General features: G+C 34.2%; 2 protein-coding genes across 3 annotated transcripts in view; both read left to right on the top strand.

The window, feature by feature from the left end:
* The window catches only part of LOC136984475 (lysine-specific demethylase 4A-like), a 53,392-nt gene extending 41,590 nt beyond the window's left edge, over nt 1–11,802 (top strand). The window contains exons 15-18 of one of the 2 annotated variants that reach the window (XM_067281474.1): nt 3,399–3,569; nt 7,390–7,509; nt 7,604–7,696; nt 11,015–11,802. In XM_067281474.1, the coding sequence (XP_067137575.1) occupies nt 3,399–3,569; nt 7,390–7,509; nt 7,604–7,696; nt 11,015–11,128 (498 nt within the window). In that variant the 3' untranslated portion in view covers nt 11,129–11,802. Of the gene's footprint in view, nt 1–3,398; nt 3,570–7,389; nt 7,510–7,603; nt 7,697–8,612; nt 8,706–11,014 lie in introns of both variants that reach the window. The other variant, XM_067281473.1, reaches the window with a different exon arrangement.
* A 7,752-nt stretch (nt 11,803–19,554) lies between these two features.
* LOC136984494 (zinc finger MYM-type protein 1-like) lies at nt 19,555–25,059 on the top strand. The gene is made up of 2 exons (XM_067281493.1): nt 19,555–22,017; nt 25,048–25,059. The coding sequence occupies exons 1-2, from the start codon at nt 19,555–19,557 to the stop codon at nt 25,057–25,059; spliced, it is 2,475 nt and encodes an 824-aa protein (XP_067137594.1).
* The last annotated feature ends 2,784 nt before the right edge of the window (nt 25,060–27,843 follow it).

The raw sequence follows: 27,843 nt of genomic DNA, 5'->3' as shown, positions 1-27,843 counted from the left end.
TCACTAAATATACAGGCACAGATCCCACACAAAGACCACGAATACCAAAAATCAACACGTCGAAGGAAGTAGGAAAAACACTAAATTATGTAAACACTCACTTACTACCACACTACATTCATTCAATTTCTACACTCGCAGACATTCATACATTAGTTTATGCTGGGGCAGTCACAGTAGTGACACACCATGGACTGAAAGTACAATCACAGACAAATACACAGAAAACACAATTCTATCACAAGCCTGCCTGGCAGAGAAGAATAGAAACACAAATAAATGACATTAGACAGCAATTAGGCAGGCTGACACAATACACTAAAAACAACATAACACCCAAATTAAGGAAACAGCTCAAAAACATTTTCAAGAAAATAAAAACACACACAAAACATGAACATCACAACACACACATTACAGAATACATTGATACACTAAAACAAAAACTTGCTGCCAAAGCACGTAGACTCAAACGATACAAAACATGTACACTACGAAAACAACAAAATAAATTATTTACAAACAATGAAAAACTCTTTTACAGACAAATTAATAACAAAGCAAACACTGATACACAGCACAGTGGCACACCAACAGAAGAAGAACTCACAACATATTGGTCTTCTCTTTGGTCCAGTGCTGTCACGCACAATGCTGAAGCAGGCTGGATCGAGGAGGAGAACAAAAACTTACACAACATACCAACTATGCCCTGTGTTGAAATAAGCATACATGATTTCCAATACACTGTTAACAGAACACACAACTGGAAGACACCTGGTGTAGACAACATTCACAATTTCTGGTACAAAAAGTTTACATCACTGCACCAGGAACTAGCTAAACACCTAACACACATCATCATCAATCCACAAGACATGCCAAATTTTCTTACTCAGGGCATCACCTACATGAAACCTAAAAACAACAATACCACAGACCCCACACAATACAGACCAATTACATGTCTTCCAACACTCTACAAATTATTGACATCCTGTATTGCAAACAAAATATACAAACATGTTGAAGAACACGACATTCTAACAGAACAACAAAAAGGTTGCCGTAGAAATCACAAGGGATGCAAAGAACAGTTACTCATAGATTCAGTCATTCTACGGCAAGCACACAGACAACACAGAAACATACACATGGCATATATAGACTACAGAAAAGCATTCGACAGTGTTCCACACAGTTGGCTGCTACATATTCTACACATGTACAAAATACATCCATCACTCATTGCATTCTTTCAAAACACTATGCAGCACTGGAGAACAACACTACATCTCAGGGTTAGTAACACTTCCATACAAACAAACCAAATTTTTATTAGGCGAGGAATTTTTCAAGGAGATTCCTTGAGTCCTCTCTGGTTCTGCCTAGCCTTGAATCCATTATCCAACATGTTAAACAACACGCAATATGGCTACAATATCAGGCATGAAAAAACAACACAGTATACACTGTCACATCTCTATGTACATACAGGATGACATAAAACTTTATGCATCCACACAAAAACAACTTCATCAACTCCTACAAATCACACATTCATACACCAAGGACATACAAATGGAATTTGGCCTAGATAAATGCAAAACACTTCACATAGAAAAAGGAATCCTGAAGAAAGAAGATTTTGCACTTGGAAATGGAGACGTTATTGAATCCATGGAAGAGGGCGAGTTCTACAAGTATTTAGGATTCCAACAGGCCAAACTAACAGAACATGCACAAATAAAGCAAAGATTAATTAAAGAATACCAAAGTAGGTTAAATGCTATTCTCAGAACAGAGTTAAATGCAAAACACACAGTTAAAGCAATAAACACATATGTCATCCCAGTACTCACATATTCTTTTGGAGTTATACATTGGACTCACACAGATCTTGAGCAACTCCAAAGGAAAACAAGAACAACACTTACTAAGCATAAACAACATCATCCTAAATCCGCCACAGAAAGATTAATCCTTCCACGTAAAGATGGCGGGCGTGGCCTGATTGACATAGTTAACCTTCACTACAAACAAATACAGTCACTGCGAGAGTTTTTTTATGAAAAACAAGAAATATCACAATTACATAAAGCAGTAACTCTAGCAGACTCGAATAACACACCATTAAACTTACACTCACATAATATGGACACAACACAACATATAAAAAGCATAGACACCATTAAGCAATCGTGGGCTCGAAAGGCACTCCATGGCAGGCATCCTTATGATCTGGCCCATGATTTTGTTGACAAAACTGCGTCAAACAGCTGGTTAGCTCGGGGATGCCTCTTTGGGGAGACGGAAGGATTCATGATTGCCATACAGGATCAGGTCATAAATACTAAAAACTACAGAAAACACATACTCAAAGATGCAACACTCACAAATGACACATGCAGAAAATGTCACGTCATGCCAGAAACTATATAACACATCACCTCTGGTTGCAAGCTCTTGGCACAAACAGATTATTTACACAGACATAATCAAGTAGCAAATATAATACACCAAGAGCTTGCAAGGAAACACAAATTAGTAGACATCCATGAACCATATTACAAATACATTCCACAGACAGTATTGGAAAACAACACGCACAAAATGTACTACGACAGAGCCATAATCACAGATAAAACAATTTACCACAACAGACCAGACATTACACTCATTGACAAACACAATAAAATCACATACATTATAGACATATCCATTCCAAACACTCACAATATACAAAACGCATGCACTGAAAAAATTAGCAAGTACACAGAACTCGCCCAGGAAATAAGGCATCTGTGGAGGATGGATAAGGTGCTTATTGTACCTGTTGTTCTCTCCTCTACAGGTGTCATACCACACACACTACACAAAAGCCTGGGCACATTACAATTGAATAGAAACACATACATCACACTACAGAAGGCCACTATATTGAATACATGTCATATTGTGAGAAAATTCCTGAATACAGACACACACACTGATACACTTCTTTAATTTCTGTTTTGGTTACTATGCCTTGACTTTGGTCTGGCATAGTACACAGCCACCGGTGTTAACCGAGTATATTTCACTTAACCCAACAAAATAATAATGAAAAAAAACTGATCAAGTAGAACTTTCTAACAATAATTTTAGATATCCAGATTAAATCGTGTTCTTTTTATTTCTTAAAGTCAAATAGGTGCATGCATAGGGCGCCACTTTTTATGCAGCACTCGAGAAGTGCTTTACAGCTAATTCTCTGAAATCCGTTTCTAAGTGGCCAACGCTGCTCGTGACGTCATTTCGCTACACTTTCGCTGCATAAAAAAACGTGCCCATGTAATAATAATTTCAATTGTTTATAAAATTTTATTTTACAAAATTAAAAATATTTTTGTTTTTAGATGTATAACAGAAATTTAAGTGAAGTACAAATTGAAGACAAAGTAATTGCCAAACATAAAAATGGAAGATATTACCATTGTGAAGTAATTGATAAATATGTGCAAGATTTTTACTCTGTTGATTTTGAAGATAGTTCCTATAGTGATAATCTTCTCCCAGAGGATATTAAGGTACAAAAGCAGTTTTATTATAAAATTCTATATTAAATGAAAATCCTTTGAATAGTTAGAAGTTTTATAATGCAAAGTTTTAATTAATACTTTAAATTTTAAGCATATATATGTTACAGTAAAAACCCGTTTTTAGTTAAAACGCATTTTAACTAGTTGAAACTAGTTTTTACTGGATGTCATTGTTAAAACCTGTTTTGTCTAGTAAAACTAGAATTTACTGCTGTACATGTTTTGATTTTAGATAAAACTAGTTTTAACTTTTAACATTAGTTAAAACTAATTTTAGCTACATAAACATGTTTGGGGGAAATAAATAAAGTGATGATTGGGATTAAAACATTTGTATTATTTAATACGATATTTATTGAAAATATTGGTCACACATCTGTGTTATTAACATTAATTAACCCTTTGTCCCCGAAGGCACCGATCAGTCGGTACCCTGGCTTTTTAAGCAAAACTTCCAGGGTACCGATTCGTCGTTACTTTGGTAAATATCGATTTTTGTAAAATTTATTAACAACAGATATAATCTCGTTTGATACAAAGTGAATAAAGTATAATAATTCATTATATTAGTTGATAGCGGTATAAAATTTTGATTTCAAACAAATGTTTGATATAATGCGCGATAATTTCACAACAAATAAACATACATGCATAAGTGTTATATCGAATTGTACTGTACAAAACAATATTCTAAGTCTTTCTGGCTCAGTGCCAGCAAACAACTATGTAACTAAACAATGTTAATTTTCACAAAATGTTACAAATTATCAAGTTTATGTGTCAGTTCTGATATATATTATTTTTTTTTCTTATAAATTTTTCTAATAAAATGTATTGAAAAATATGGTATTTAAAACTAAAGATACTAATAAATGTAAGTGATTTTTTTCATATAGATATAATGATAATTTGATTTTTGGCGAACTTTTAAAATAATATCGCCCGACTGACCTATATTGCCTTAGCAGGGATTGCAAAATAAACGTAAACAAGATGTCGGGGGAAAAGGGTTACGAAATTCGTCATACACTATTGGAATGTGTTAGCCGAATGACCTTGGTCGAAACAGTTTTTACTAAGCCATTTTGTTAAAACCCGTTTTGTCTAGTTAAAACTAGTTTTAACTCAAATTCATTTTTGACTAGCAGTAAATTCTAGTTATAGCAATGACATCCAGTAAAAACTAGTTTTTACTGTAACATTATATATATATATATGTATATATATGAATTTAATTTTGGAAAATCGGGAATTTTTAGAGTACTTTATATTTTCATAGAAAATTGGGGATCTTAGATAACTTTAGAAAATTTTTCAAATTGTTTTTACCAATTGAAAATCTTTAATACATAATTTAACCAAAAATTTCATATGAATTATTTGAAAATACTGTATATTCTAGCCTATTTAGTTAACTTTTTATGAAAAATAATAATTTTGATTATATTGTTATTGAAAATACTTAGCTATTTTACATTTAAGCCACGGATTGTATTATGGCGTGAAAGTAACATGATAAAATTTTGTTAAATTCTAACAAGATTTTTCTAGTAATTGCTATTGTTTTATATTATTATTATTTAAATATATGATTATTTTAAACCAATTTTTAAAAAAATGAACATATATTTAAAACAGTTTTTCATTTTATCATTTAAAAAAATTAAATTAAGGTAATCATAGATACAACTTTGTAATTAAATACTTGAAGTGTGATAAACTTTCATTCTTTATTATATGCCAAAGAAATACCAAATTGACTACAATTATAGAATATCTATAAACAAAAATTATGGTTGGTTTTTGTTCTTGTACAGTTGATTTGCCATTGTATTAAGAATATTCTTCTGTGCAAGTTAATGTCATTAGTTTTTTATATATAATTAGTATTCTCTGATTATAAAAGTTTAAACATTTTGCAAATTTATTGTTTTTTTCTTTTACAATGTTAAAAATGATCAAAAATAATGAAATTGTTAGATATTTGTAAAAAAAATTAAAGATTGTTTGTGTATAAAAATTTTAATTTAGAAACATCATTTGTGTAGGCATAAATAATCAATATCAAAATTATATTTTATGTAAATCAGGAAGTAAGAAATTATTGTATATTTTTTAAATAATAAATTTCACTGTTGAAATTCATTCAGAATTTCAGCAAACTTAATTTTCGGAATGTATCTCATTCAGAAAATTATTTCTGAATCTTTTCATTCATATAAATAGCTTAATGCTGAAAAAACTTGTATAAAAACAAAAGTAATCTCATAAAGTAAGAAAATTCAAACTCCAGAGGAAATATAAAAAATTTGAGTTATTTATTTTTTAAAATAAATGTTTAATTTTTAATAACAAATAATTTTCTGCAATTTGCAGAATTTCAATTTTTTTTTCTCTCTCTCAAAGTTTCCAATATCTTTGGCAGTATTACATTTACATACATCTGAAGTTTTCGTTTTCTTTTCATTTCTTTAATTACTTCATTTTTTAAAATTTAAAGATTATTTTATGTTTAGACATCTTAAATGTATAGCTAAACATCAGTGTTATCTAGATCGAAATGTTACTAAAATTGTGTAACAAGATAATTTTTTCCACATTTACAAGTTTATAGTAAAATGTGTATTTCAGGAATTTCCTAAAATGCATGCATTCTATAACTAGTTTGCCTAAATTAACTTTTTCAAGTTTTATTTTCAAAATAGAAGACATACTAGCTTCGAAATATCAACGTTTTACTAAAAAAAAATTGAGTCAACCGGATTTTTTTAACCATAATTGAAATATGAATGTCAAAGGGATAATAGCAAATTTGATTTATTCAATAATTCAAATTAATGAAGTTTAAAATTATATTTGAATGTGTTTGAATTTGAATTACCACTGTAAATTTATAGTATTTTTTATAAGAAATGAGAAATTTTTAAAATCATTATTAAAAGAAAATAAGTACAGCCTTCCAAAAAGAATGCTACCATTTTAAATTACTGGTAATGTTAATTATTATCTGAGTAGTATGCGACGAACCTCAATCAATAGAGCAAATATCAAGTCTCATCTGTTATCTGAATACAAATGTCTTTTTGTCTATATCTGTATGAAGTGCCATAAACGAAAAGGGTGACTACACAACAGAGAAAGCACTTTTTGTTCTGTAGTTCACAAAGTTGGAACAGAAATTGAAAATCGTGTTTTGTAGTTCACAACATGATTTTCAATGATTTTTTTTTTTTGGTTTTGCAGACAATTTCAAAGTGATCTAACATGTAAGACAAACATTCTTGTTACACAATGAATACTGATTCCAACTTTGCAGACTGCAGGACAAAAAAAAATCATTCATCTCCATTGTGAAGTTGCCAGTTATGTTTGTGGTGCTTCCTACAGGCAATAGACAAAAAGATGTTAGAATGCAGACTATAGCTGAAGCTTCAACAGTTACTCTAAATTGGTGTACAACAGATACTTTTCAGGTAATAGTTAACATGCTACCATTTTAAATTACTGCAATTATTCTTTTTGGAAGACACTGTATTAAAAATCTTATAATATTAATATAGTGATACAATACTAAAGAAAATATTAAGACTTTTTAATAGGTTTTTATTTAGGAACGTTATCTTTTACTAATATTTTTAGTCAACTTATAGTTTTCTAAATGTATCTAAATCAGGTTAAAAATCAATGAACTAAGCAACATAATTTTGTTTGTAGAATTACAAAGATTTTTATGAATGATGATACATATTAATTAAAGAATGTAATAGTAAAGATAGATAATATATATAAATTAAACTTTTTTTTGTAGAGTCGAGATTGTCTAACTCTCGGTCCACCTCCAATCAACGAAACAGTACAGGTCTTATGGACAGATGGAAAAATATATAATGGTCTCTTTAAAGGTGTTCAAACTCATGTGATGCATCAGGTAAATATGCATAAAAATATGAAATAATTTAATTCATATTTTGCCTTTTTATCTAATTTTATTTTGAGTATAATAATGGATTAATAATTTATAGATTGAATTTGAGGATGGATCAGAAGTAACATTAAAAAGACAGGATTTCTATAGTTTGAAAGAAGATTTACCGAAAAAAGTTAAATCAAGACTGGTATGATTATATTAATTTTTAAATGAATATATTTGAATTCAAGTATTGGCGGCGTTAGTAATGGGTATGTCTCTCGCGGACGTGGGCGTGAGTTTAACTTCGCGCGTTCGGTATCGGGTGGGGGTGCATCGGCGCGGACATGGCCGGGGGTGGCGTCTGGCTATGTGTTATTTGCAGTTTCTGCGGTGTTACGTTCCCAATTACGTTCAGCGATACTTTCAAGACTGCCTAAAGTGCCCCATTCTATAACGGAGGTTGGGATGGCGAGAGGGGGGGATTCCGATTCTTTAGTTCGTTGGGGCGGTGAGCGGAGGTTGGCATATACTATTCTTTAGTTGTGGTCAAGTGATGTGGTATAGCCGTAAGGTATAAAGGTAGTGGCGAGTTTATGCTACTGATGGGCAGCGCACCTGGTTATATGAGCGTGTCTTTGCCTAATTGTCGCATGTAAAGTTTATAGGCGCCGGTGTCTGCTGGGCATAGGTCGGTGTTCGCGGTCGGTTCAGTATGGAGTGAGCATGATCATATGGCGTAGGGCATATCCATGGTTTGTACGTGGGTAGTCTCTGGTGTGCAGGATAGAGTACGCGCCGGCTGCGGAGGCTATTTTGCGGGTGGGGATCACTTGGTGTTCATTTTGTCAGCTAGATTGGTTGTTCTTCTCCAGCTCTGTCTTTATAGTAGATGGGCATGACATATAAAGAGGCGCACTGGAGTTTCGCTGGCTGTTGTAGTGTGTGATTGAAGCGCCCGGGAGAACGTTTGTTCTAATCTCATTTTCTATTGTAAGATGGTTAGAATTATTTAACTCTCAATATTATTGGGTTAAAAATATTACAGGGTCGTCTGAATTTTTGTATTAGATAATTATTAAAACTATAATTAAATAGTATAATAATGGATTAATAATTTATAGATTGAATTTGAGGATGGATCAGAAGTAACATTAAAAAGACAGGATTTCTATAGTTTGAAAGAAGATTTACCGAAAAAAGTTAAATCAAGACTGGTATGATTATATTAATTTTTAAATGAATATATTTGAAGGGGAGAAAATACAGTTTATTATTTTATAAAATAATTATCTAAATAAAAAATTCAGACTACCTGTAATATATTTACAGATAATATTGTGTAACAAGATAATTTTTTCCACATTCACAACTTTATAGTAAAATGTGTATTTCAGGAATTTCCTACTAGTGAAAATTGCCATATTACAACTTTTTATTTGTAAAAATATCATCAGTAATTTATGAGAAAAAAGAATCAGATTCTAAGATATAATAGAATATTTTATATATATAATTCCATTAGAATAGGATTAACAAGTAATAATACTTTTACAACAGCTTGAAGCGCAAACTTTGTTTCTTTTATGAAATTACTTTTTGTATTTTGATTGAAAAAAAATTTTTTTATTTGATACAAAATATATTCTAGAAAATATATTACGACATCCAATATAACATGCAAAAAATTCAGAATATATTAAATGAGTGATGACAAAAATCTGTTTTTATTGAACTTATGTTAATTATTTTGTTTTATCAACTCAATATAATATTTATTATAACTAAAGTAAAAGGTACACAGATTTTAGGAATAAAAAAAATAAGACGTAAATTACAAATTACCAAAATAATAACTTAATCGGAATTTTTAATATATATAAAAATTTTGTGGTAAATTTATCTAAGACATGATATTTCAATAAATTAAGAGGAATAAATGAAATTTCTATAGTTGACAACAGGTAAATTAATTAATGATTAATTTTTCAAAATTATCACTAAACACTATATTGTTATAAACTTTTCTTTAAAAAAACTTTTTTAAATAAGTAGATTATTCTAATTCTGTGAATATTGACTTAAAATGTAAATTTTGGCTCAAATAAAAAAAAACAAGGTTTAATAACCTTAGATTTAAAAAATACAGTAGAGCGTCGTTTATCCGAAAGCCGGTCAACTGAAACGTCGGTTAACCGAAAGTTTTCTATTTGGACTGTGTCGCGCCAAATCGAATGTTTTTGATACTAGATTAACTTCTAAAGTATAATTTTTTGTTTATATATTTTTAAATATATTTATTTTGTTTGTACAAAAGAAAGAAATAATTTCTAACGATACAATAGCTTCTATTATTATTATAAAAATTTTCGTTAGGCTTAAAATTGACGAAAATTCAACACGAAGCGACACGCGACGGAGAAAAATTTCAACGTGGGATAGGTTAGTATATTTTTTCGTACATAATCGGTTACCTGAAAAATCAGTTATCCGAACAACCCCAGTCCCCAATTGATTCAGATAAGCGATGTTTTACTGTATTGTCAACAAAATCAAAAGTGGTTTATCCAGTCCTGTGATTAGGGGTTTTCTACTGCATATCTGGCAGTATCTGGTCTTATCTCTTGCATAGTGGGGAAACGTTTGCATCAGATGGACTGTCATCTCTGCCAGAGATATTGCCAAATACTGCCAAGATATAGAAAAAAGGTTTAAGAATGTGATTAGTAATTTAAGAATTACTATTGCCATGTAATCATAATTACCAGTGATAACTTTTCTATAGGCTTTTTGAGTGTTGATCCTTTATCAACTGTCAAATACAGTTACTAACTCTTAGATTCACTGGGAGACTCCTCTTTGTGAAATGCAAAACTTTCAAATTTAAGCTAGTCTCTTATTTTTACTCTGCAGGAGAATTAATTTATGGTTTATATATTACAAATAGATTAAGAACATGTGACAGTTTTGATATTACTGAAAATTCAAAAATGCCAAATTTTGAAATACTTTGCTCCTGGAATGAAAGACATCCAGAATGAACTCTTTAGGAGTTGGAAAGCTGGTAAATGTAGGCTAATACATGTATATAAAATGCTTTAACAAATGAATAAATAACTATTATTTTATTGAGTTAGTTGATATTGTTACTGGAATAGATTTGGTTGTGAGTATTAATAGGGCAATTGATGTTTGGTTAGGGATTAGTGATTTTAGTCAAAAGTTATGTCTTCAAGGTTTAAGGGTTAAAAAAAAAGTTTATTGAATTGAATTCGGAGAGATTTTTACAAATTAGGAATATAAAAGCATTTGGAACACTTGGAAAACATTTGTGAAGCAGATAGGCAAAAAATTTTAATATTTTTATCCATAGATGAAACGTTATTATTCATTACACAACTAATTATATTCGTCCAAATACGAGCTAATTTGATAATCCCGTGTTAAAAATAGGAAATAAATATATTTAAAGAATATTTTTATATATAAATATTCATTAATTTCATTTGACAATTTTATTTTTTAGTCTGAAGCAACCGAAGTTCAGCATAAAAGTATATTCGAAGAAGAAACGGTTGGAGGTAAACGACTCCGGGTGTCCAACAGCAAGTACAAATCGGACAGTATTCTTCCTTTATAACTCAATGATAATATGCAGATTAATTTTGATTATTATTCATCAATATTCAACAAATTCTAATCAGTCAGTTACGATAAATCTGCATTTGTCATAAATCATACTTTATATTTTTTAATGTCTTCAAACCATCGCCTCCACCGAAATGTAAATATACCATTCGTATCATTGTGAAGCTAAATGATATACCAAAGTCAGTTTTGTATTTAATTTCATTTATTATAAGTTTTGTATAATTTATTTATGAGATATTCTGCATGTTTGAACATAGATATTATGACGTTATTGAAAAATATCTTTTCACGATTGTAGAAAATTCGGACATATACTTAACCAATCAGATTTTTCATATCAAGCTGATTTTATATGATCAAAAATACTGATTATCAGATGAAACTATGCATATGTCTTGAAATAATAAGCAATATTCCAAACAATGCAATTCGTTAAGTGCAAAAAGTTTGTAGAATTATTATGCTGTGTATGTATTTGTAATGTTAATTTCTTCCGGCTATTACTATTCTTTAGTTTAATGCCAACTAATCTTTTTAACTAGTTTCTTCTTATAATAATTTCATTTTGTATATGAACTCAAAAATGTCCTTTTAAGGACTTATTATTGTAAAATGAATTTAGATGAATTGACATTTCTGTAAAAAAAGGAAAAAAAAGAAAAATTATATATATAAAATAAATATAATTTACTAAACTTGATTTAAGTATTTTTAATAACTGTTTGTAATATAAAATATTTGTCATAAATCATCTAAAATTATTTTAACTTTATTTAATTATATCTGCAATAATTATGACTAAAACAAGGCTACTGTTTATACCATAAAAAAAAAAAACAAATATGTACAGTATAAGACTGTATATATTTTATAAAAACTTTTCATTATCATATCAGCATATGGGAAATGATTTCATTCAAAGGTAGCATATGTCAATTTATTATTCGTGTATATTATTAAAATGTGTGCATTAAAATTTAAACGTAAGATTCAAATACAGTGGCACCCCGTAGTTCGAACGCTTCCGAGTTCGAACTGCGCAGTGTTAAAATGCGCACCTAAGTCGTCTCTCGCTCACTAGTTACGCTCGTAGTGTTTTTTCGCTTTATTTTTGATTTGTGCGCTTGTGTTGTTTGTCGTTTCTACTGTTCCTGCGACGTTACGGAATTCATGAAGCATGTGCCTAATAAGACATTTCAATTTAAAATAAGCCTCTAAACAAAGAATATAATCTCACATTAATGTGTGTTAAACTTCCTGTTACACCAATGATTAAATCACACGTCTAAGTTAAATAACGACAGATGTTAAGATGCTGAAATAAATAATAAATGCACTTTTCATTTCATTATACAGCATTCAAGTATTTCATTCATTGTTTTCGTGTTCTAATTTATTATTAGGGCATTATGTTAATTTCACCGTAAATTACGTGTACTTGATATTTTAAGTTTATCGAAATTGGTATTGTTTAGGGTGTGGGAATGAATGAATTCGAAGTACGAAACACCACAGTATGTTAATAACGAGCGATTATTTATTGTGACGTCGTCACAATGCGGGAATGAATTAAATTCGAAGTACGAAACACCACAGTATGTTAATAACGAGCGATTATTTATTGTGACGTCGTCACAATGCGGGCTGCAATTTTTAATTTATTTAATTTAATTAAACTATATGCGCTCCATCTCAAATTAGTAGTGTCTTGCCCGTGTACACCATACTTTTCCTTAAACAATAGGGTGGCGCCAGTCGTCTATAGAGAGGTTTCGAATCGACATCACGAGCAAGCAGAATTGTCCGGCGCCATCTTTGTTTACGTTTTATTTTGTTTACGCGCGCTTTAGCTGGAGTTTTTGTGTTGTTTATTCGTCGCAAATATCACTATGGTGAATTGTGTAATTGGGTGTAATGCTGGTTTGCTCAAGAACAAAGGAACGTCATTTTTTAAAATTCTGGCATTATTTGTCATCGAGGACAGCAAACAGGAGCTTTCACCACGAAGGCAATTTGCATGGCTCTGGAGAATTAACCGGAAAAGTTTCGATGCGGAAAAAGTGAATATCAATACAAGCGTTTGTCAGAAACATTTCGTTTCAGGTAAGCAATAACATTTGATTATCTATTCATTTATTGATATTCATGCAAAAAGTTTACTAGTTATCATAAAGTGAATATAAGCCGGTTGTAGAAATCCCTTTGTTAATACCGACAAAAATTAACACGTTAATGTTACCTTAGGTAGCCAAGATGGCAGCTCGTCTCTGATTCCAGCAAACAAAAAGTGCGACGCACGTTCTAACCTGACCTAACCTATTTTAATAGTTCTGTTGCTAATGACTATGGTAATTTATTAGAATCGGTTAGGTTAGGTTAGAACATGCGTCCCACTGTTTTTTTGCTGGAATCAGAGACGAGCTGCCATCTTGGCTACCTAAGGTAACATTAACCCTTAGGGTCTGCTCGTAATAAATATACAGTAGAGTTAATATTAAAGCGTTAAGCAAAGATAATCGCTTAGCGGATGAAAAATTAGAAATGCATTTTGAACCAGTTGTCCTTCCAGTCTAATTTACATAAATAAGTGTGTATTTTTTAAGATATAAACCTATAATTTCCTATTGTTCATTTACATATATCTAAGTTAGGTTATTTTGGTGAGCAACATTAACATTTCTTTAAGATGCTACTCTTTACAATGATTTTTTTTACACTAGTAACAAATAATCACTACACAGTAACATTCAGTTTGTTCTTGCCAAATTCTTATTCATTATGGTAAGTTCTTTTTAACTGCATATCGGGAGCGTTAATGAAAGAACACATAATCAGGAGAAACACGACCACTTGTAAGATACTTATGAGTCTCTATAGATTTGTATGCTTTCATTTGTAAAACAGTGTAGTCATTTGTCGTCAAAACCAAATAGTTTATGATGTCACCAAATTCTACTTTAGGCCACGACTCTTGATCTACAACGAAGATGCTGGCTTCGTATGGATCGACACCTTGATATAATAAATCAGACGGCGAGAATAACCCGCCAGAAAAGCAACTATTTTAACTTCGTCCATGATATAAAAATAATGCAGTTTTATTAAGTTTAAATTGAAAAAAGTGTTGCCAACCGGTCAAATAACAAACCACGTGCAAATTAAGCAAGCGGAAGCTAGACCATAAACATGGCGAAGGAGCGGATCAAACATGCGTTTTGTCACGTGACATGCGATCTTGAAACCTCGTCATCGAGATTTCTGCTCCCCTAAAGGCACTGTGGTGTCAGTTTTGACGTGGCGCCGACCCTGCGGTCAGTTTCGTTACTCGCACATTGCAAATATAAAAAATTAATTCAACCAAATAGGCTAGAAGTCATGAATTTTTTGTTGATAATGAAATTTGGGGACTCTCGGAGATTAGAAAAGGGTGTCCAAAATGTAGGGCGCATGACCAAATGTACGGGCGTCCCTGCTACGTAGGGATTTTTCGATTTTATCTCCGGTCATCTATTAATTAAAAAAGTAAGGGGAGAAAAAGTCTGTATAGTGCAAACATTTTTTTTGCAAACTTTGTATACTTTGTTTTAATTCAAAAAACATGTCGTACATTTTATAAAAATTGATATGATAGGTTACCCTTTACCAAAAAGTTTTGGCCCTGAGAAGAGCCGTTTAATATTCTGAAGTTTACTTTGAACTGGCGTACTTAGTTTTTTTTTTTTTTTTTTTTTTTTAACTCTTCCGCCCAGTGGGCACTAAGAGGGCCTCTTATAGCAAGCCCATTATGGGTTCGGCCAGGCCCACAATGGGGCGGCCGGGTGGTGAGGGACGGGGACCGACATATCCGGACGGACCCCCGAAAAATTCCTGGGGATTTTTCGACCCGTCCGGATTCGATACCGGGTCCCCCAGGGCGGCAGGCTGCTAACCTTGACCGCTCGGCCATCCGGCCGCTAACGTACTTAGTTACAGCATTAGTACCATCCGAACAGCATGCTTGGTCAATTCTCGGGGCAACAAAAGAAGGCAGTTTGGATTTCCTTCTTCGCCCTGTCGGGCTGGCTATCGATCTTCCTTCTTCACCTCTATGGGCAGACTATCGATCTTCCTTCACCCCTATGGGCTGACTCGGATCTTCCTTCTTCGCCCCTACGAGCTGACTCGGATCTACCTTCTTCGCTTACTGGCTGGCTATTGATCTTACTTCTTCACCCCTACGGGCTGACTCGGATCTTCCTTCTTCGCCCCTATGGGCTGGCTATCGATCTTTCTTCTTCGCCCTGTCGGGCTGGCTATCGATCTTTCTTCTTCACCCCTACGGGCTTACTCGGATCTTCCTTCTTCGCCTGTACGGGCTGGCTATCGATCTTCCTTCTTCACCCCTACGGGCTGACTCGGATCTTCCTTCTTCGCCCTGTCGGGCTGGCTATCGATCTTCCTTCTTCACCCCTACGGGCTGACTCGGATCTTCCTTCTTCGCCCTATCGGGCTGGCTATCGATCTTCCTTCTTCACCCCTACGGGCTGACTCGGATCTTCCTTCTTCGCCCTGTCGGGCTGGCTATCGATCTTCCTTCTTCACCCCTACGGGCTGACTCGGATCTTCCTTCTTCGCCCTGTCGGGCTGGCTATCGATCTTTCTTCTTCACCCCTACGGGCTGACTCGGATCTTCCTTCTTCGCCCCTACGGGCTGGCTATCGATCTTCCTTCTTCGCCCTGTCGGGCTGGCTATCGATCTTCCTTCTTCACCCCTACGGGCTGACTCGGATCTTCCTTCTTCGCCCTGTCGGGCTGGCTATCGATCTTCCTTCTTCACCCCTACGGGCTGACTCGGATCTTCCTTCTTCGCCCTGTCGGGCTGGCTATCGATCTTCCTTCTTCGCCCCTACGGGCTGGCTATCGATCTTCCTTCTTCACCCCTACGGGCTGACTCGGATCTTCCTTCTTCGCCCCTACGGGCTGGCTATCGATCTTCCTTCTTCACCCCTACGGGCTGACTCGGATCTTCCTTCTTCGCCCTGTCGGGCTGGCTATCGATCTTCCTTCTTCACCCCTACGGGCTGACTCGGATCTTCCTTCTTCGCCCTGTCGGGCTGGCTATCGATCTTCCTTCTTCACCTCTATGGGCAGACTATCGATCTTCCTTCACCCCTATGGGCTGACTCGGATCTTCCTTCTTCGCCCCTACGAGCTGACTCGGATCTACCTTCTTCGCTTACTGGCTGGCTATTGATCTTACTTCTTCACCCCTACGGGCTGACTCGGATCTTCCTTCTTCGCCCCTATGGGCTGGCTATCGATCTTTCTTCTTTGCCCTGTCGGGCTGGCTATCGATCTTTCTTCTTCACCCCTACGGGCTTACTCGGATCTTCCTTCTTCGCCCTGTCGGGCTGGCTATCGATCTTCCTTCTTCGCCCCTACGGGCTGACTCGGATCTTCCTTCTTCGCCCCTACGGGCTGACTCGGATCTTCCTTCTTCACCCCTACGGGCTGACTCGGATCTTCCTTCTTCGCCCCTACGGGCTGGCTATCGATCTTCCTTCTTCACCCCTACGGGCTGACTCGGGTCTGGTATAAATATGTTTCAGTTGATCAGGCGTAATTCTATTTTTGATTTCCTGTAAATGAAAAATAACAACCTACTTACTGAAGTTTATTTTTAATGAAAATTATTTTGGAAAATGTCATTTAAAAAAAGAAAAACGACAAAATTTCCTCTGAATGCAATTTAAATGTTTTGGAGTGTTATCGCAGAGATATTTGCATACCTTGCGAAGCATTTAGTATACATTATATTTATTCCATGCTGCTAAGGTGATACGTTGCTAAATGCGTATGACGTGATATTATAGTTACATGGGGTTTCTTTCAATGCAGCGTAAAAGTAGTTCTGGTCTGTCTGTTATTTCTGTTAAAAATGATTGGGTATATTGGTAATATTGGTAAATGTCGCAAATTGTAACCTCTGCTTTTTTATTGAGAAAATGAAATTATTTTTTAGCTATTTTTGAGATAATATTTTGTTGTTTTTTTGTGATTTTTAACCATACAGTTCGGTTCATATTTTAATTTGATTTGTATTGAGGTTTCTTGGTTAGCTCACAGACGGTGGTTTTTTCGCTATATAAGTGTGTTCTGTGTTTTTCCATCTTGGGAAACTATCCATTGGATTGACGTAGAAATTAAATTTTTGTGTTTTGCTTTTAAGTATGTAGATTACACTTCTTTGTTTTTTCCTGGATACTTATCTTTATGATTTAAAATTTTTAAATATTTAATTGTTTTTTTAATCAATTTTTTATGTAATATTGTACTTAGTTAATTAGTTTATACCTAGCAAGAAGTTTTTTAATTTCCACAACAACACATTATGTCACTGTGAATTATTTATTCACTTTAACGAACGTTTTCAACCTGTTCTACGCGTCATCTTTATTTTTTTTAAACGTATGGAACATTGATTAGTTTTTTTTCGAATATAACAATTAAGAACACATTTAAAATATAAAAATTTTTGGAATGTATTGCAATATTATCTTAAACTTGTAATAATCCTTTATGGTAAGAATACTGTTGTATTACCCGCATCATGTTCGAAATAAGTATACTAAATAAATGAAGTGGCAGGCCTAATACTAGTACGGGTTACCGAACGTTTATTTTATGAATTATGTAAAAAGCGGTCACTTAAGGTACGGTTTGCTATGCAGCTCGTTCGGAACGAAAATTATTTTGTTACGCGAAGGACGAGAACCTAGCTTACAAGCAGGGCCGGCCATCGGGGGGGGGGGTGCGGCGGATGCTACGCACCGGGGCCCCGCGATTGAGGGGGCCCCAACATTATCAAGAATGCACACGAAAACTTGACAATATTCCTATCGTTATCAGTATGACGAAAAGTACATTTTATCGTAAACATTATTATTGTAGATCTCTGAATTTCGACAATCTTTAAACTAATTCTCGATGATGCGAATGTTTAGTTTTTGTTATTTGATTCGGGGAACTCCCGAGGATCCCCACCTAAATTCGACTTTTTAAAAAAAATTTCAAAACCATATAGCCCGCGTTAAGAAATGAAAATAATACTGTGGCCGTCGGCCATATAAAATTATACGATTTATGTATTCGTTTGTCATAAAAATTTGTCTTTCCACTTTTTTCCCGATACTACAAATATTCGAGTAGAAAGTAACCGGTTTCGACTTATTTCTACTTAAGAAGTAGTTAAATAATTAAGCGATTAGGGAATTGGGGACATAAACAAAACCCCGATGAAAGAGCCGGAATATTACTTAAACAAAAGCTTAACCGAACCAATATACAGCCGAGTATAGTGGGGACTGATTTCTTCGAAATATTGTATTAGATGTAATAAAGACAAATTTTTCCAATTCGACGAGAGTGACCGAAAAGTTGTAAATTTTGGAAATTTCCGTGGACAACACCTGGTCCTAAAACGAATTAGTTAGAAAACAAATGACTTTTAAGTTTAACATATTTAGATTTTTACGGCTATGGTGAGAAACGTTTAAAATTTACAACAGCCCTGTCGCGTCCTTTGAGATATACTAGTGATGCGACAAAAGAGGTATTTGACATTGACCGGTATCAGCACCCTGGGGATTTGGCAGTCCTCTGCAACCGTCTTCGATTCCATCCATTAGCCACTGGTAGGGAGCTATTTGACTAAGTACATTGTTTTAAAATTTTAAAAGTAAAGAATATTTTATATCTTTATGTACTGTACGTTTCTTTGCAAAGCTATATTTAATTATAATTTTCTTTAAAAGTATATTCATATAATTGAAGAATATTTTGTATGTACCAGTACATCCACCACATATTTTATTTCACCGAGTAAGTTTTTATTATTTTACTTTTAATTGCGATTCGGAATGTAATCGTGATATTAAAAATGCATTTAGAGAAGTCTACGGTTTTTACTGGCTTATCGAATAAACGATACGAATGGAGCCTAGACCATCACTGACGCGCAATTGACTGATTGCCCCTGGATGTCGGCTTCTTACAGAAACACAGCTTCCCTATCATCAAATGTCACGGCACGCCCCTGGTATATAATCGTAGTTTTAATGTTTCTTTTATAATTTCTTCTATCTTTTTTTGTCTGTCTTATTTCTGGAACTTTCGGTCTGACTACAGCCTACAGGTGGGTCCTATTGACAAAGCCGGCGCTTCCTTTGTTTTCCCTCTGTAAGGTGTTGACCTTACAAGTGGTATTACCCGACCGCACGTGGGTCCAATTGACAAGGTCGCGCTTCTTTTGTTCCCACTCTGCTAAAAGATCAATACTTTACAAGGAGCCTCCGAGAAGTTGTGAGAGTTCGAGTTCAGCACGAGAAAGAAAGACGTGCCATACTACAAAACGTTTAATTATTGTTACATCTAATCATGTCCATGCCAAGGAAATATCCCTCTGGGTGTCAAAAAAGAAAATTAGCAGAAAAGAAAAAAGTAGAAAAGCTAAATTTCAAGAAATCACAAGTAGATCTGTTTTCTTGGCTACGAAGTAATTCCAGCAATGAAATTGTTTCGACTTCAGAAGTTACAGTTCAAGCTTCAACTGGAGAAGAAAGTTCCGCACAAACTACACAGTCTTGCAATGAAAATGTTGAAACTGTGAAATTCGTTGAAGAACCGCATGTTTATACAAATATGATCGAATCAGAAAATAACGTCGAAAATGACAATAACGAATATGATCAAATGAACATAAGTGATCCAGATTTATGGCCAAGTATTATAACTGATAAGTTTCGAATGTTTTGTGTTAAAACCGGACCTGTACAACACAAAGGAGTTTTTGCTAAGAATGATGAAGGTAGGTCATTTTCCACTACGTACTACTTTAAAAAAATGCCAAATGGTGAAACCCAGCTTCGCAGCTGGTTAATTTATTCAAAAACGCAAGACTCGGTATTTTGTTTTTGTTGTATACTATTTTCTAAAAGAAGAGGAAATGAACAATCTACACGGTTTATAGGTGGCTATAGTAACTGGAGAAAGCTGTCAACTGTAATTCAAGATCATGAGCGTTCTATTTGTCACTTTAATTCGTTTATTGCTTGGAAAGAATTACTAAAACGACTAAATTTATGTTCGACTATTGATGAAACTAATCAAGTTAATATAAATAAGGAAACGGAACGACTTAAATTACTATTTCAAAGAATTGTAGATGTGATTCTATTTTTAGCATGTAATAATCTTCCACTTCGAGGAACCCATGAAATAATAGGAACGCCTAATAATGGAAATTTTTTAAGTTTAATCGAATTTTTAAGTAAATACGACTCTGTGTTAATGGATCATATAAACAGAATAAAAAATTCGAAAAATAGAATTGTGCATCATTTAGCACATAGATCACAAGAACAAATTATTTCTGCGTTAGGAGATGAAGTCCTTAACAAAATTAAAAACGATATAAAAGCAGCCACATACTATAGTGTCCAAATGGATTGTACTCCTGATATTTCCCATAAGGAACAAACTTCAGTTATTATTAGGTATGTAAATTTTGAAGAGAAAAGATTAATTATAAATGAGTCATTTATAAGGTTTATTGAAGCAACTGATGTGACTGGAGAAGGACTAGCAAAAACTCTATTGAAAACATTAAGTGAGCTTGATTTAGATATTATGAATTGCAGAGGGCAGGGATACGACAACGGTAGCAACATGAAAGGGAAATATAAAGGTGTACAATCTAGAATAATTGCTCTAAACCCTCATGCAATATATGTGCCTTGCCTATCACACTCTTTTAATTTATTAATTTGTGATGCCGCTTCCAGCAGTATATATTGTAAAAATTTTTTTGGGATATTGCAACGTTTATATTGCTTATTTTCTGCATCTACAAAGAGATGGGAAATTCTACAAAAACATTTAAACATTACTCTTAAACCATTATGTGACACTCGTTGGGAAGCCAAAATAGATTCGGTTAAAGCAGTGTATACACAGTTTGAACAAACTTGTAATGCCCTAGAAGAATTTATTTATGTAAGTAACGATAATACAGCGGTATCCGAAGCTAAAAGTCTATTGGATTCAATACAAGAAATGCCATTTATTTTATGTTTAGTAGTATGGTTTGCAATGTTGTCTAAAATCAACGCAATCAATATACTATTTCAAGCAAAAACAATTATTCTTGAGTCGGCTTTTAATTTAGTCAATAAAATTAAAACTGAAATCCAAAATTTAAGAACAAAATTTAACACATTTTTAGACGAAGCAAAAGTGCTAGCACGTAATTTAAATATTTCAGAACATTTTCCTGAAAAACGAATACGAAAAAGAAAAAGGTTATATTCCGAAATAGCAGAAGATGAAGTTATAGAAAACCCGGTAGAGGAATTTAGATGTTATTTTTTTAACACTCTAATTGATACGGTTATTGTACAAATAGAAGATAGATTTAAAAGTATACCAAATATTATTTCTGATTTCAAATTAATCACTGATATGAAAACCTTAGAAAAACATGAATTAGAAAAATGTTCCAAAAACTTTGTAAATTTTTATAACAAAGATGTAGATGAAAACCTAATCCAGGAAATTGGTTTGCTACGGGATTTGATTTTGAATGAAAGGGATGTAAATAACGCACAAGATATATTGCAATACATACTAAATAATAATTATAATGAGTTATTTCTAAATGTATTAACTGTATTAAAACTTTTCTTTACGTTGCCAGTTACTATAGCAAGTGCTGAGCGCTCTTTCAGCAAATTAAAATTAATAAAGAATTATCTTCGATCCAGCATGTGTGCAGAACGCTTAAATGCACTTGCTATATTAAGCATCGAAAAAGAAATTGCAAAAAATTGTAATTTTTCTGAAGTAATTAATGTATTAGCAAGAACAAAATCACGCTTTAAATAAACATGCATTAATATATGTTCGTGTTTGTAAATTTTTTTATTTTAGAAAAACATTTGGGCCCAAATAGTTTCTTGCACCCGGGCCCCTTTATCGAGAAGGCCGGCCCTGCTTACAAGGACCTTTTGTCTAGGGCTCTAGGCCATCGCAGGTTCGGCCGGGTGGTAAGGGACACAGCCCGATATATCTGATTTACCCACAAAAATTCTCGAGTTTCTTAGCCCACCCGGATTCGATACCCGGTCTTTACAGCCATAGGTTGATGTCTCAACCGCTCTGGTTTCACCAAAGACTATTAGTACCTTTCTTATAGAATGAAACCGTATCCTCGAACCCTTGGTTTAGATGGGGAGACATATATTTATACAATTTCACGTAGACAGCCAGACGGTCGAACCGTAAAGGTGACAGCCTAACACTCCAGCGAACCCGGAATCAAATCCGGAGATAAGGGAATTTCATGAGGGAAATCTATTTTGTTTCTTCGGCACAATGAAGTGCAGTTGATTAAGATTCGTGCTGAAGAAACAAAGTAAATAAGAAGACACGCTTTCAAATTCAATAAGGGAATTTTGTTCCCTCGAGGAAACGTACGAAAATATTCCGATAATCTACATAACACTTATATTAAATAAAGTGATTTACCCGTAATACGAATTCGTTTAAAATGGATTCCTTCTGTAATAATTTGTTGTTAGTTGGCTAATTTCGACTTCCAAATGTTTCATTTTAGTTTTGTTTCTTTTACTGAAATACGGTGTTTCTGTCTTTCCCTTTTCCCTCGATTATTCTGCAAGTTCTCAGCTTTTTGCTTCCGTTATTTCTTCTAAAACAAGAAATAATTTCGGCGATACGAAAATGAAGTTTAGATTCAGACCAACAACAATGGCGTTTGTATTGTTGATTCGGTAACAATCACGGATGAAGCTGAAATTTAATTGTCGTCGTCGATGGCGTTTGGCGAATGACGTCACGAGCAGTGTTGGCCAATTAAAAATCAGTTTTGGTGTGTTCGCTGTAAAGCGCTTCTCGAGCGCCGCGTAAAGAAACGCGGCCTGTGATATTAGTGTCGGATGTCTTCAGGATTTTTGAGTGCTCTTTCCGAGTCAGGAAGAAAAGGAATTAATGAGAATTATATAAATACAATTATGGAAATGTACAGAACTGTTAGGCTAGATTAAAGTTTAAGAAAAGGGGATTTAGAGTTTATCAAGTTTAAGTCCAATAATTATAAATATTAACTTCGAAATTTAAGAAATTATTATTTAATTAATAAAACGAATTAAATTCTCAAAAAGCAAAAGGAAGTTTTCATAAAGTCACTACCCATTTCCGTCTCCAGGTGGTGTTTTATATTTCACGCCTGGTAGACTCGCCTGGTATACTTTACTGTATAGTGTTTTGTAAAGCATCCAACCAATCAACCGACCATAACAACAACAGCTGATAAGTTAATATTTATTACCGTGTTAATCTTTAGTACTACCACATCAGTTCTATACGCGATTTCCAGAAACACGTTGTAATCGTGGACAAGAAATTGAAATTTAAACAGTCAAAATGAGTGCATTAAAAGCAGACAGGAATTGTAACGAAGAAAAAATCATCCTAATACATCTTGTAGATACTAAAGATGCTTATTCAATTACAGTTCTGTTCTGTTTCAAGATAGATCATTTATCAAATTCTCATTTGTTCTTTCCTTCTTTTTGTATTTTTTATTATCTATGGTCTATGGTTATTTGCAGGTGAGTGGAGTTATTAAATATATTACTTTGTCAGTCGTAGATTACTTTGATTAATGCCGTCTACATAAATGCTTTCTTTGTTTCGGGAATTGATTTTTCAGTTAGAAGAATTTAAACTTTTTGGAATGTATCTAACTTTTATGCAATTTTTATTGGGGATACTATAGATTACCACCTATGGAATTTCGGAACTTTTTTTGGTAACTCTTTTCCCCCCCGTGGGCACTAAGAGGGCCTCTTATAGCAAGCCCATTATGGGTTCGGCCAGACCCACAATGGGATGGCCGGGTGGTGAGGGACGGGGACCGACATATCCGGATGCACCACCCCTGAAAAATACCTGGGGATTTTTCGACCCGTCCGGATTCGATCCCGGGTCCCCCAGGGCGGCAGGCTGCTAACCTTGACCGCTCGGCCATCCGGCCTTATTTCGGGACTTTGAGTATATACCTGAACTGAGGGGACCGAGACGAGTTCAAAGATACCCTTCTTTTGGACTGGAGACGAAAAATAAGAAAGTTATCATACTTTTTTAATGTTTTCATGCAGACGGCACTGTAGTTGCTAGTGCTGCCATCTCGCGGTAAAGTCTACAAACAAATTTTTAAAAAAATGCACTCTGAAAGGCAAGAAATTGCACAAACAGTCAAACGCCACTTCCTTTTTTTCCTTTTGTTCAAGAACTACCGTGAATCAATAACCAGTGGCGTTAAACAATCGGCGCCCTGCCGGCGGCTCCCCTCCTGGGGGGAGTCCGTTGGAAGCACAAACAGCCGAACGCCAGTTCTTTTTTTTTCCTTTTGTTCAAGCATTGCGACTCCCGATCCGATAGCGCGGTCGGCTCGTAGTACTAGCCGACCGCGAGCGATAGCGAGACTGAGGAGCCGTAGCCCCCGAGGTCGACGAGCGCGAGGATGTGCGAAAAGGACTTAACTCGAACTACAGACGATCAGTGTGCTCGTGGATCAACAGCTGCCTCTGTTGAAGGTATGTATGGCCGACTTGCCGGACTGCCTATTAAACACGCGATAAGCTTAACGGAGAGAGCGACGCGACTCCCGATCATCGCGCGATCGCCGAAAGAAGTATGATAACTTTCTTATTTTTTGCCTCCGGCCCAAAAATAGGGTACCGTTGAACTCGTCTCTGTCCCGAGTTCAAATATATACTCAGAGTCCCGAAATTCCATAGGTGGTAATCTATAGTATACCCTTTTTATTATATTCTTTTATATCTTTTCTAGAATGGTGTGTAAATAAAAATTGTCATAGAAGGTAAGCTTAAATATTTTTTGCGTCAATTATGTAATTCTGTTAATTCGGCTTTCTGAATTTGGTAATTATATAGTTTCTTACCATTATGCATTTTTTTCTAGTTTGTTATTTAAAACGTGCAGTCTCGATAGACATTTCCAAAACACAGAATTATTTGTGCCAACTCATATGAAAAATGTTATAAACAAAAGCCAATAGGACTAGTCGCCAACTCTGCACCGTTTGAGCTGCCATTGCTTAAGTTTGTTTTCATTGTGGAGCAGCTCGGTGTATGAGGGCGTGCACAAAATATGTTACGTGACCTGGCTTCGACGTCACTCTACTACGTTACTACCTAGAAACGTCGGCCACGTAACGACTCTGACGTATTTCCCGAGAACTTTTCGGACTCCGAAGAGTTTGTGGACTATAGTTTGTTAAATTTGTTGTTTCCAGTAATACTGTAATATCCTGAAACAAAACTCGTCGACTATTAAATTCGTAAAAAACAATAAATAAATTGTAAAATTACTTGTGTAGCAGCCTTAAAACTTCAAATACGTTAAGTTCTCGGGAAATACTTTAGACACATTACGTGGCTGACATTTCTAGGTATTCACGTGACCGAGTGACATCGAAGCTAGGTCACGTGACATATTCTGTACATGTTCCCCATTAGGCAATGGCAGCCAAACGGTGCAGAGTCGGCAAGTAGTTCTATTGGTTTTTATTTGTAGCATTTTTATATGATTTGGAGAAATAATTGTGTTTTGGAAACGTGTGTCTTTTAAAAAACAAGTTAGAATGAAAATGCATAATGGTAAAAAACTATATAAATACTCTGTATCTATACATCAAGCTTCGAGAAGTTGATATAGACATATTAATAATAATTACTTTAATTTAATAAAAAATGCAAAGCCATCAGCCTCCAAAATGAAAGGTAAAGAAACATTGGTAAATATTACATAATGTTGTTATACAACCTGTCAGTACCACCACAAACAGTCTACAGACTAGTACTAATCTGAGAACCATCTGTTAATGTAATTTAAGTAGGGTTAATTATAATTAAAAAATATGCATTAAATTTCAGTTGAATTTTTCTTATTGAATATATTCAATCTATCTTGTATGGCTGCTGTTCCTGATAAAAAAAAAATATCAAGTAGAAGAGGAAAATAATTTTTTGTAGTCTTTTAACTGCTTTCGGGGGAAGTTTTGAATTAAAACAACGTAACTTCCGGTTTGCATCGGAAGTCCATATATAGCTAATCGGGGTCTCCTGCCCCTAAAGTTTCCATATTTGGTCTCGGATTTACGTATCTAACTCCGTTCTCGAGATTCAGATAGACGGACTGACCACAGTAGGAATTTATAGGTCTACAATTTTTTCAAATTGCAGCTTAACAAGCAAAGATACTCAGTTATAAAGTAGTACTTGCAATTAGAAAGTTAATAGTCAATTATATAGCCCGCCAGTAAATCTGGTTTTAACGTAGTTGATTAAATATACAAATAATTTAGTCTGTATATTTGTCCGCTTCTACATCAATTTGCGGTCGTCATGTTTGTCTTCAGAGATTTTGCCTCGTAAATTAGCCGCGGACAGTTTATTGTTTCCAAATGGCTATTGAAAGTTGTTGGCCGAAAGGGCTAAACATACAAAAACTGTCTATAACAAAATCTAACAGCAGATGGCGCCACACACAATTTTATTTATTAGGCTTAATGATATAAAATTTTATAATCTCTCATAACCGGGAAAGTTACGTAACTTTCTGCTGGAATTTTTTTCTTTGATCGATTAAAATGCAAATAAGAAAGCAGATTTAAATTGTGATAAACTTTGCCTTCTGTCCAGCTTTGTTTTTTGATTTTGTAAATAAATATGTATGCAATTTATAAACTTCGTGTTTATTTGCCATAAAACATGGCTGAACGGTAAAACTGCCCACAGCAAATTGACGTAGCACGATTTGTCCTAAAGGTAGGCAATTATAAATTGTCGCCAGCCTGTTTTGAATTTAATAACAATTCAGACTTGTTTTTTTTTTACTTTTCCAGCTGTTAAATATAACAGCAGGAAAAGTATAAGGATCCATAAAAAAATCCAAGATTTTTATAATGGAATGGAAGGTTGGTAGGCATTTTATTTTTGCAGTTGCTGTTTGTAGTATCGCTAATACAAATATAGAAATAAAACTTTATTTTGTCAGGCAAGTCCTAGCAAGCTTAGTATAATTACAGGCAATCATCAAACAAATAATGCATTAAATTTGTTTATAACTCACAACTGAAAACAATTCTTAATTCTCCTCTTTAGCATGAAAAACAGAGGTTAATGTTACCCTAGGTATACAAAATGGCGGTTCGTCTCCGACTCCAGCATACAGAAGCGAGGAAACAGTGGGGACGCACGTTTTCTAAACCTAACCTATTCTAATAAATTATCATAATTATTAGAATAGGTTAGGTTTAGAAAACGTGCGTCCCCACTGTTTCCTCGCTTCTGTATGCTGGAGTCGGAGACGAGCCGCCATTTTGTATACCTAGGGTAACATTAACTGCAAATTCTATCTCTGGTGTAAGAAAGTTTTTAATCCTATTTATAAAATTATGTAAGAAAACAGATCAAAATATGTTAAGAAAAACAGTACAATAAAAACTTTTAATTAAGACACTATTTTTATTCTGTTTATTTTCTAGGCAGTGTTAATTTAAGATGCTATCAAGAAAGTTTTTCTTTTTATTAAATTTCTATAAATAATTTTAAAATTTGGATG

Source organism: Centruroides vittatus, unplaced genomic scaffold (assembly GCF_030686945.1).
Source record: "Centruroides vittatus isolate TY-2023 unplaced genomic scaffold, ASM3068694v2 contig_920, whole genome shotgun sequence".
In the NCBI taxonomy this organism is placed as follows: domain Eukaryota; kingdom Metazoa; phylum Arthropoda; class Arachnida; order Scorpiones; family Buthidae; genus Centruroides; species Centruroides vittatus.
The sequence above is the reverse complement of the archived record's forward strand: the minus strand, read 5'-3'. Positions and strand labels throughout refer to the sequence as shown.

Coding starts and splice junctions, on each gene's coding strand:
- LOC136984494 (XM_067281493.1), top strand. CDS start 19,555: ATGTCCATGCCAAGGAAATATCCCTCTGGGTGTCAAAAAAGAAAATTA.